Source organism: Nipponia nippon, unplaced genomic scaffold (genome assembly GCF_047370975.1).
Source record: "Nipponia nippon isolate SJK-2023a ecotype South Korea unplaced genomic scaffold, ASM4737097v1 scaffold_8, whole genome shotgun sequence".
Classification (NCBI taxonomy): Eukaryota; Metazoa; Chordata; class Aves; order Pelecaniformes; family Threskiornithidae; genus Nipponia; species Nipponia nippon.
Window position 1 is genome coordinate 47,280,499 of NW_028262402.1, and position 12,227 is coordinate 47,292,725.

The following is a 12,227-nucleotide window of genomic DNA, read 5'->3' on the forward strand; positions in this document are numbered from 1 at the left end:
AAAAACTCAGAAAACTTGATTTAGATTTCAGTACCCACTCAATGGAGAGGAGTTTTTATTCTGAACCTGCCTAAGCAGTTAATATAGACTCTGAATAAAGAGTCTAAAAAGTATGGTAGTTCCTACATTTGCATTTGTTTCAACACACTCTCAAGACGACCTGAAAGCGTAAGTTAAAATATGTATACGATAGAGTCACAGTAGTGACTGCAATGCACTGTGAAGCAATCTGACTTAGTTTTAATTTAGCTAATCTGAGAACACGCTTAACAACTCAATAGGGAGGAGGAGGGAGACTAATTTTTCGAAACAGAATAACAAGCCATGTTGAAAAAAGGGTAGTATATGTACCATCTTGACTAGCAAGGTTTTTGACCTGGTCTCACACAACAGCCTCTGAATCAAATAGTGAAAACAATTACTATCAAGCAAGTGGAGAACTGGTAAGAAATTGTTTTCAGAATAGTCCTTAATGGCTCTTTATCAAATGGTCCAGTGCTTTTCAGTGTTTTTAGTGTCTTTAGGAAGACAGAACAGAAAGTATGCCTGCTATATCTCCGAAGAACACAAAGCTCACCAGAAATTCACCTGAGGGCAGGCTCAAAATTCAAAATAATTTTGGTGAAGGAAACTTGGGATATCATTCAACAAGGGCATATGCTAAATCCTCTTACTAGGAAGGAAAGATTGACTATACGAAACATGATTCTGAAAAACTGGCCAGGAAGTAGATCCACAGACAAGGATTAAGGGCTTATACTGGATCAAAAATTTAACCTGAGTTAGTATCTTTGCTGTTACGAGAATGAAATACTGGATCGTGAGGTGTAAGTATCCTAGAAATTATGCAAAAGAACTCCTCCTTTTTATTCAAATGAGGCTGCACCTGGAATTTTGATGTCTATCTTTTGACCAAACTTGCAGAAAGATGCCAGTCACATGTAGAACAGCTAGGGAAAATCAGTGAAGACAATCAATAGATCTAGAAAACAGGAACTATGGGAAAGGACTGAATGAGCAGTGGTTGTTAACCTTAAGAATTGACCAAACAGGTAAACAACTCTTCTGTGACATAAAGAATGTTAAAAAAAGAAAGGCAGCAGCCCGTTCTGCATGACCAGAGTGATTAGAAAAGAAGTAACTGGTTTAAAATCCAACAAGAAAATTCAGATAAAATATAAGGCAAAGCCAAACAGTTAAATACATTCTGCTGTGGACTTCTAAATTCACTACCAGGGAAGGCCTTGAAGAACAGATCAGATGAACATCTGTTATAAATGACACACGACTGGCTGATTCTGCCTTGAGGAGGAAGGTGGATTAGATTATTTTTTTAGGGCTGCCAAAAGCACTTAACACAAATATCAGAGCCAACTTAAGACATAAAACATGCAAGCCAAAGCTAACTTCTATGTTGCCATAGCCAAAGTATTCCATCATTAAAAATAATTAGCTTAAAATGACCTTGAGTAGATGTACACTATGCTGCAAGCACTTCCACTGTAGGAAAAGGTAAATGTTCCAGAATCCAGACAGAAGTTTATGTTTCTAGGTCCTTCTTATCCAGTGACTACTTGAAAATGTCAAGTATCAAACTCCTGTAGTTTCATAAACTTGCTTAGATTTACAGTTGATGTATAATTCAAACCTTTGCTCCCCTAAGCTTTACATCCAGCAGCAGAATCCGGATTAGCTTTTAGCATAGTATTGCACAATGCACTCTCACAAACATCACATTTGTAACTGAAGTAGGTAAGACTTCTACCTATCTTCAGCACACTATACACAAAAACTACATTGTATATTCACTTTGGCATGTAATTATTCTACAATAAAACTTATTCTGTCAAACCATGTAGATTAGTTTTGCACATAACTTTATCTGTATGTTTTGGAAATCATAACATTATCAAATTTCCTGGTTTTGAAAAGACTTTCCAACAATCAGTCCTCACCTCCTTGCCACCCCTGTTCCTACCATTCTGAAAAGGCAAATGCATTAGAATTCATCAGATGTGTATTTCACAGAAGAACGGCAAGAATCCTCAAGTACAACAAAATCACAGATTTGGTGTGAGTTAAGTTTAGAATCATTACTTTCAGGTCTTAAATTCTTATATCACTTATCAAGGGTTTTGATCTCAGTGGAGCCAAGAAATGCTCAGCTCTTGGAAATGAAACAGCACAAGAGAAAGAAGACTTATGTGAAAGTTTCCGAATTCTTAAAAGGGTTAAGTTTAGGTATTTAAAAAAATAATAAAATTAAAAGCTTCTGCAGCACAGAAAGCTGTAATATACACTGATCACTGGTCTTTACCACCATAAAAGAATTCTTCATATATCTTAAAGATGACACTTAACAAAAGTTTCTGAAGCCGTAAGAAACATGTCAAGATCCATGGCAGTAGAAAAATAGCAATAGAAAGCTATCACAGTCCTGATTCAGCATTTAGTAACACTGCTAAGTTTCGGCAATGCAGCTTAAAACTTACTTATGCCTTCAACACAGCAGCAAAACCTGGATAATAAGGATATTTAGGCCTTAAGTAATTATGCTCTCCCTGGTGCAACTGTGCAGAGTTCAAACAGAAAAAAACCCTACCACAAATGAATAAATTTCATCTGTAAAAAAAAAAAAAAACAAAACACCAAACCAAAAAAGGGACAACCTACCCGCAGCCATTGTTTCTCTGTGAGAGCATCACTGTAGTCCACATCCCTGCGTTGACGGGATCCTCTTCCAAATATTTTTTCTTCTTCTTCTTCACACGTAAGCCTTTCAACTTCAGCATCATCCTTAATAATCCAGGATGGTAATTCATCCTCCTCCATCAAACGGGGCTTACGCTTGGGGTTTCTGGCATCCTCCCTGCGACGGTCCATGTCCATGCGCTGGGATGGCAGTTGGGAAAAGAGAAAACAGTTTTAAGGGCAAATATTAAGTGAACCATGGAAATTCCTGGCTATCTAATGATACTTGAAACTTTAAATCAATTCCTTCGCAAGTATTCCCCTTCCATGATACTTCTAAAATGCAACTATAAGAAGAAGCAGCTACACTTGAGGATTGATTTTCAGTCAAGTTCACTACTCCATAACTACCTTTTACTGAATTAACTGGGACAACACAGCAGCTAAGTGATAGAAAGCAGATCACAAGAACACCATTGTGTTGTGTTAATTAAACAACTCTCTTCCTTTTTACCACAGGTTTTATGGTTTCTTTGTATTCATAAATGTGATCTGCAAATACTAATCATTCCTTGACAACATCGCCATAAGGTGTTATTACTATGTAACTAAAAAGAATAACTGAAAACACACTAGTTTTGTGAGTCTGAATATCAGAATAATATTTAAAAGCTGGTATTAGAAAAAAGGAATCAAGAGAGACACTTAGAAGTTCAGAGAAAAGTTTGCCAGAAGGCCAACATGCTTAAACCACTAATTTTTTTCCTGATCTTACTGATGTACTAGCCAAAAATCAAAACACATACAAAAATACCAGATAAGACTAGGTAAAGTGTTAAGAATATTAGAAGGTAGTGTTAAGACTTTAAGATCAAATTGAAATAATCACATAAATTAATTTCAAGTGTGGTGAGCAATTACCTCAGAAAACAGATGTGGATACTCAGGATACATTCCCATGACCTACTGCAGACTCATCAGTGAGGTGCCTTATAACCCTCCCGGGGAAGCATCCACCTCTCTCCATTGACTATACGCTGACCTAGGCTCCTATGGTCTTGTGATTCTCATTTGCATTTTTTTAAGTAGCCCAAATCAGATAATATGAATAGCCATTTCAAATAGGCCTTTTGAAGAGTCATACAGTACTTAAACACTCAGTAATCAGTTGCTAAGCAGAGAAAACAAACAGGTGGCCACCAAGCATTTACTGTTCATATTTGAAAAACTAACATAAACAGACTGGCACCAGAATCGGCTTAGCATCAGAACTGGCTACTGCTTTGGCCAGTAAACATTTGTAAAAAGCATTCTCAATTATGCGCAAACCCCTCCCTTGCATGCATGATGCTGCACTTACACAGGATGCCAACTAGACATATCATCCTTTTACACCCCTAGCCAAGACACAGGCATGCATACATTCAGAGATATTATTTATCTATAGGGACAGCTGAAATCCAGCCAAATTTACTAACTGAGGCTTAATGATGGCACTGTTGAATATGCTGAATCTTCCCTCATCTCGGCACTTCTCAAATACAAGCATTCCCAAAATACTATCTCAGGCACAGCATCTTACCAGTGGTCTTCATCATCTTGTCTGGGGCCCTATCTGATTTCTAAACTTGGTGAAAAGCAGAATGTAAGATGTGTGTCTTCAGTCTGCAGGTCCAACTACATTCAAGAAGCAACTATAAATACATGTGGGTCTTCCCCATCCTTCATTACCTCAGACAATGATGAATGGGCTGTATAGCCTTTAGGTTTTTTATAGCAGACTTCCATATTTCACCTTTTAAAGAACATCTCATTCAATCTGAATTCATTTCAAAAAACGTCTCATTCAAGCCAGACATGTGGCTTGGTTTATTGCTAACTTGGCAACCAGCAAGCAGCACTAAGAGAAGGCCCAAATGGGATAGATGGGATAGATTTCTCTATTATTTACCAGAGAACTTCAGTGAAGTCAGGGACATCATATTATGATGACATTAAGTATACGAAGTGAATGCTGAAGCTTCATTTTTTTCCGTGATGACCATGTTTTTATCTCTAAGACAAAGACTGAGGTACTACTATGGTAGTATATTTTAATAGCTGTTTTCTGAAATAAACACGCTTGCGGAGGAAAATTAAAGACACTCTCAGTTAATCTGAGATGTAAGAGATACAAACAGCCCTTTGTTTTTTCCTCGGATCATACTCAAACCACTTTTATCTCCAGGAAACCTCTGGTCCTATCTTCCCGTGTCTTACCAAAAGACATATTTCCAAACCAGATCTACCTTATTTTATTGTAACAAATACAGTAATTGTATTTACACTGTCCTCAACGAGGCCTAAATGCTGGAAATAAAAAAGTCCTACGCTACGGATACTTACACATAAGTGAAGAACTTAGGTGTTGGCACACTCAAAGCCTAAAACTTCCAGTTTAGAAAAAACACACAGGACTGCTGTCCTGTGAACTGTGAATGGTTATTTTAAACTTTCCAAATTGTAACTAAAATAGTCCTCAAAAAAACCACCCAAGCCACTCAGTGTAAAACCAGTAATTTATATACTCAGTATAAACTGTATTAGCACAACTAGAGTATTGACACCCATTTTGGTGAGACACCTTCCTTGAAAGGCCACTCTTCCACTTGCAAGGCAGTTTTTACATCAGGAATCTTTATTTAAGTAAATATAACATTAAAAAAGAACTTAAAATTTTTTCCAGGAAGAATAACACTTGTCGAAGCACACTGTTATGAAATGACAAGAGTTGTACAGATCACACTGAAACACTAACTTTTCTCTCAATGTTTTCTAAACTTTTTTACTATATAATGAAGTGCTGTCATTTGCAATAAACGCAAAAGTAGGACAGTGTGAGGTTTGAGTCTATCTAGAGTTTTTACCTATTGTTATATATGTGGAGCCTCTAAAAGTCAGGGGAACAAAGTCCACTTCTACACATCCTCTTTCTGAAGTGTATTTAGCTCTACAGTGACATCTCAGGATCTATGCCAAAGAATACTTCTAACCTGAAAAGTGACCACAGAACACCTTCTCAAGAAACTCTTGCCTATTGTTTTGGAACTGCTCGCTTTAAGTAAGCAAAATACATGCTTTTATGCTTCTAAGCCTAGTTAAATGAACAAACCAAAACGCATTTTTCTTGGATATTGCAGTTTGCTGAATTCTGATTACATCTGCACAACCTTAGCAGAGGGAATGAGGTGGCATAGGTATCACTGAGGTAAAGAGAATACAAACCTATCTTTGTGCTCTTTATCTGACTATGCAAAATCTAAAATATTGATAAAAAGATGACAAACAGGCCTGACTGCCAAACTTGTTTTTCAGGCTTTTCTTGTATAATTAAACAGTTTACTAAAATGAAAAACAAATTATTTATTAACAATTAAAATTATTTCTTAGCCCTTAATATTTAACTTCACTGTTTCTATCTTAAGTATTTTCACACCTCTGGCTTTCAAAGCATGTTAGTTTTGCACTTCAAATTTTTATTAGCTACTACCAACTCTTTACTCTCTCTTAAAAGCTTTCATGTAAATTAATATGAAAAAGATGAATTGAGCCCACACAGTGCTAAAACTGTCTTCACTCTAGGCCCCTCAACTGTTTTACTGAATGGCTGTTAATAGCCTTCAAACTTAATCCAAAAAGATGAAGTTGTATACATTTCCTTCAAGCAGACATAAATTCATCAGCTACTTTCAATCCATGGATTGGTTCGTTCTTTTTGGGTCTGAAGGAGAAGTACTGACAAGCTTTTTCCAGCAGCAAATCCACTTCCACAGAACTCATGGTACTTTCAGACAATAATTTGGCTGAAATTATTCCTTTTGAGTTTTGGATCAGATGGCCACCTCTTGGTTTCTGTCATGTAAATCTCCTTACAGCTGAATCACTGAAGGAAAGGTTAAAAAGACAGGTGTCTGTAAGCATTCGTTTTCCGTGCAGCCTAGCTTTAGGGATTTCCGTTCTTCTGAGACAACATTGAATGAAACTTAGCACAAAAGGACTAAACTGGCAAAGTCAGCAATGACAAAAGGCATAGCCATGTGGTGTAATATGGGCTTTGCCAACTGTGCACCTGAAAAACTGTCACATGTAAAAAGGGCCCCTGCACACTTGTGTAACAGTGAAGTTTCACAGATGAAACCTTGAGCAAAAGATGTGGTCCTATCAATGGTTGTTTCTGTGGATACCACCTGATACACTTTCATTCATGCATGTACAAGTGTCTGTCTTGTTCCACCTGGCAGAACAAAGCAGCCTCTGTAGAATTAGAGGGGTCAGTTGTCTACCTTCAATACTTAAGTATTCTCCTCTTGCTGTGTCAGTGATTCTCAAAGGTCCTCCAGCAATCCTCATGTTGTACACACACTAAAAGGCAAAAGCCATGCCTACACTGACATTTTAGGAATTATTGCATCCGTGTTGTAGCAGCACTAACAAAAAGGGAAGTACTAATAAAAATCAGTTGCTCGCATTTGAACCGCTGTCACTAGCGCTACTTCGGTAACTGTTCAACAGTTGTAGCACCAGAGATGCAGCTACCTGGCACTTTGACAAAACCATCAGCAAACTGCAGTTAACTCACAAAGAAAACAGCACTGTCAGTCTACTAATTTACTATCTTGTTAAGTTCCTGTAGTTGTCCTTGCCAATATCATAGCCCAAAAGTCAGAAGAAATGTTGAAATATAAAACTATTGTAGAATTAGCAAGCCAAACTGTGACTATCAGTTTTGCACTGTAAATTTCTCAGGTTGTGCCAGACTCTTCCTCCAGACTGGCATTGTTACACTACACTGTCCACAAGCATCTCTGAAATCTTCCTGTCATGTGAGGAACTCTGTATTTAAGTAGGCTACCTGTCTTACCTCAGATAAACAATGCAAGCAAATATAGCCTATTCCTCCAACAAAGTTTTCCAAAATTTGAATGACAAAAGGTTAACACCTTTGTTAAAAACATTAGAGAAGATATTCTACTTATGATCATATCATCCTTACCATAAAGAGATCAAACTCCTCCTCACGTCGAGCAATCATCTGATTCAGAGTCTCATCATCAGGAACTTCATCTTCCTCCTGGTTACACAGATGGATAAAGGTATTAGAAAGAAGCTACGTGCAACTTGAAGTAACAGCCTCCATCAAGTCAGTGTTGCACTGACCCTCCTTCTGTCGCAACACGTGTGAAACACTCAAAATGAAACTAAAACTTTAAAAGTGTTCAGCGATTCAGAAGTAACGCAAAATAGACATAATTAGAGAGAAGACTGGGACTTATTACCACCTTCATAAATTGAGAATGAGGAAATGAGCAAATACGCAACCAGGAAATTTCGGGTTGTGGTTTTCCTGGGTCAAAAGCACAGTTAGTGTTTCAGTTAAAATATATGCATTTCCGTTCTGCTGTTCTACAGTACTCCTTCAGAAATACCATTCTGCATTATGAGGTCTTTGCTGTTAAAGCAAGAAGAATGAAAAAGTCCTGGTTAAATGAAAAAAATGAAACACATCATTATACTGGGAAAAAACCCTGCTGATCCCTCTGACCGTTATCTGCTTACAAACCGAGATATGAACCTTTGACTTCAGACAAAATGAATTATTTCCTAAAAACAGAAACAGTCTTTGGAAAAACAATTTAGAACTGTAGGATTCAACTAAAAATGTTAAAGCTGAACAGCTATGATACCCTTTTTAACACACTCAGAGTCCACAATATTCAGTTTCCCTCCCTGAATTATTCTGAAAGCACATGGCATTTCAAATCTAATACCAGGTCAATCGGAACAATAAAAACTACAGACTGGTTCCTACCTAGGGCTTACTGAACCTACGTTACAGTATGCTGCAGACCTAGAATTTTTCATGAAAACTCATGTTTTGTACTCAGTGAAATGGGAGTATAGAATGCTGCACACAGCACCCAAAAACCTAACATTCTGTAGCTTTCTTTTTTTCCAGAAATAAACAGAAAAGGCCTTTATCTATATCCACACATCTTATTTTCCTTCCACTGGCAATATTTCTAAGCCTCAGAAAAAAATGCAGTTCTTAATGCAATTCCCAACAAACACCTCTGTACCTTAATGTACATATAATTTAAATTTTAACATGAAAAAGCAACTGGGAAAATGATAGAGAGCTAGTTCTTCTCACTTCTAGTCAGTACTCCTTCAGCGTTCAAGAAAAGGAAGTTACATAGTTACACACATAGAGAAAAAAAGAGTGCAAATCCCTTCTTCTATGATCACTGAAGAATGTGACCTTCATGAAAGTTTCACATGCTTCCTATCATCTCAAACAGAGCAACTTGTGACCTTAAAAAAATAAGGGATCCCACAGCAGAAGCTACAACAACAGTGTCCACATCATCTGTCGTTAGTCTGAATAATCCTGTTGCCAACCAGGTAGGCTTGGCAGAAAAAAAAATTATAAACACCAGTGCCAACAAAAAAGTAAGCAGGGTCTTTCATGATTGAACCTAGGTAGTGCTAGTCGCTTACCATGTCTGAAAATCAGATTACCTAGTTTAACATATAAACTAGATTTAGGAACTGTTTCATAATCTGTTTTGGAAAAAATCCTTGCTTGAATACAATTTTTTGCCAAAATTATGAAACGGAGGGATGGGTTTAAGTTACAATGCCTAACTCTACACTAAGATTTAATCATAACCATTACATCATAACCATTATATTATAACCTATTACTGTGACCAAAAAAAAAAAAAGAGATAAAAATGAAGTTGCTTCTTTGACTGGCTGGTAATAATATGATGACCTTTCTAATTTCAAAGGAGATGGCAGTCTTGGTAACTGATGAAAAAAATGACTCAGTACTTCCCGAAACATCCTTTTACTGATTATTTCTAACTACCTTACCTCATTTTCTTCTTCATGCTCCAGTATAGCCTGTAGGAAGGCTCTCCTTTCATGGCTTGAAGACTTCTGATCAAACATTCCAGCCTGAATAACTTTTTGATCTACATTCAGCTTATACTTTGCAGCAGCAAGTATCTTCTCTTCCACACTGTTCACAGTGCACAGTCGCAGGACTCGAACTTCATTCTGCTGACCAATTCTGTGAGCCCTATCTTGGGCCTGCAAGTCCTGTTAGACAAAGAACACAGAGCGTGATTTATACTTAAGTGTGCTACAGAAATATGTTCTCTGCTTAAATGACATTATAATGCTGAATTCTTTTTGGTATAAAAAGGAAGTATTCAAACAACAGTCCACCACAATTCACGTGGTTCATTCCTCATTGTTTTCTTTCCCAAAACTTCATCAGTCCCAGGTAGGGGTAAAACTGAAAGGAAAAAACATGGACATGCTCTGTACACCATAAATGCAGTAAGCCAAAAACTTCATGAAAGCATGTGCAGTGACTGAGAAGGGCTGATGTATTTATTTTTTCCCTTCTATTCAAAGCTCATGGCCTTTCAAGCCAGAATGAACCCTAAAGTAAAAGATCTCTTGACTGCAGGAAATGAAAGCAACAAAATCATGAGGAAAAACCTTATGCATAAACTTATCTACTGAAGCCCATTGCTAATTCTTAAATGTTAACTAAAAATTATTTGATCTGTTGAATAGGCTTCTAACTTGGAGTATTTGTGTTAACAGCTTAAATACGATCTTCCTGACTGAAAGTTCATATATATAAGACTGTGAATCAATAACGATTTTTTGGTCAGGTGATTGCACTTAACTATGGTGGAAATGAAAAGTGCACTGCAGGTCCTATTTTCTTTGGGGAAAAAAGAAATGCATTAACTCCTATAAATGACGTGTTTCTACTTCAGCATATCAGATAATGAAGGGTACCTAACCTCAAAATGCTATAACAGTTTTGTACTACCTCACAACACGGAAATTTCTTAACATAGAGAAAAAATAGAAAACAGGCAATGAGTTTGCCTACTTCAGTCCAGCACCTTGCTTTTGCTACAGTTGTTAGCTCTTCCCTCCCACAATTCCCTTCTCAAGCACTACACACAATGTAGCTGCTGCAACCTAAAGGTGTACTTGAAGTTTGCATTAACAGTGAAGATGAAGCTACAATATGAATTTGTTTACATAATCATTCTCAGAAGCACAGAAAAATGGTAAAGCAAGGAAACGGGAGTTTTTATTTCTCAAAATATGCCATGTAAGCATTACCTGCCTCCCCTGCCCCCAGCTATCCCCTTTTAGCACCCTGCTCATTAAAATGCACAAATCACTCCTGTCTGCAGGAGAAGAGAAACTGCATGCATTGAAAAGGATGCTGAGAGTAGACCTTGTTGCTCTCTACAACTACCTGAAAGGAGGTTGTAGCAAGGTGGGGGTCAGTCTCTTCTCCCAAGTAACAAGCATTAGGATGAGAGGAAACATCCTCAAGTTGCGCCAGGGGAGGTTTAGATTGGATATCAGGAAAAATTTCTTCACTGAAACAGTTATCAAGCACTGGAACAGGCTGCCCAGGGAAGTGGTTGACTCACTATCCCTGGAGGTATTTAAAATATGTGTAGATGTGGCACTTAGGGATGTAGTTTAGTGGTGGACTTGGCAGTGCTAGGTTAACAGTTGGACTCGATGATCTTAAAGGTCTTTTCCAACATAAACTGTTCTATGATTTCTGTAACGTAACAATCTGCCCATTGAATACTCCAGAACATGTTCTGTAATTTTTACTATACTGCAAGGATTTATTGCTAACTGTTGAAATATATATTACTCTGCATTAAACTTGTCTGTGAAAGTGATCCGAAGACAACCAAAAATACAAAGACTGCAGTGCATTCTGAGCTGCTTTTAAAACCTCAAATGTAATTGCTCTGAATTTCTCAAGTCTTGCTTTAAATTGGTCACCATGATATCTATCGGAGTGCTACCTTGAAAGTTCTATATAAAACTCTTCTTAGTCTCATTTCCCTTACTTTTACAGGTGGCCATTGACTATGATGTGATTTGCATATATTTGCACAACAGCTGAAAACACACACATAGCTACGTACTTCCAGAGATATCTAACTTATATTCTTAAAAAAAAAAAAAAAAAAAAGGCACTAAGTGACAAAGACAGACTTCAGTTACCTCTTCTGGCTTTTTAAAAAAGCCAAACTGGTTTGATAGCCTCTTTTCCTGGTGATCTGTACTTACTACTACCCACCCACACCAACAGTGTAAGTTCCTTGTCTCAGGCCAAGACTGCTGCATTCATATGGCCTCTAATTTCCTGAGACAGGCAGTGCTCTGCACAGCCTTTACTAAAATATTGCAACCTACCTGCTGAAGACTCAAAATGGGGAGTTACTTATTAATGTACTAAAGGTTAAAGAATGAGCACAGTTACACAAATGAAGCAGGTCTATAAGGCCTCTAGCTCTGAGGATTCCCTGAGACTCAGATAAAATATATACACAGACACAGAATTACTTCACTGATTCAAACCAAAACATTTCCTGATTGTAGCAGTTTGCCTCACTAATTCCTCTCAAAGCTGCATTTTATGACTTACC

General features: G+C 37.4%; 1 protein-coding gene across 4 annotated transcripts in view; it reads right to left on the minus strand.

The window, feature by feature from the left end:
• The window catches only part of SMARCA2 (SWI/SNF related BAF chromatin remodeling complex subunit ATPase 2), a 114,109-nt gene that overhangs the window by 34,771 nt on the left and 67,111 nt on the right, over window positions 1-12,227 (minus strand). For all 4 annotated transcript variants that reach the window (XM_087742556.1, XM_087742558.1, XM_087742557.1 and 1 more), the window contains 3 exons: window positions 9,607-9,834; window positions 7,724-7,801; window positions 2,674-2,892 (listed from right to left, as the gene is read on the minus strand). In XM_087742556.1, coding sequence (XP_087598682.1) covers window positions 2,674-2,892; window positions 7,724-7,801; window positions 9,607-9,834 — 525 coding nt within the window. The remainder of the gene's footprint in view (window positions 1-2,673; window positions 2,893-7,723; window positions 7,802-9,606; window positions 9,835-12,227) is intronic.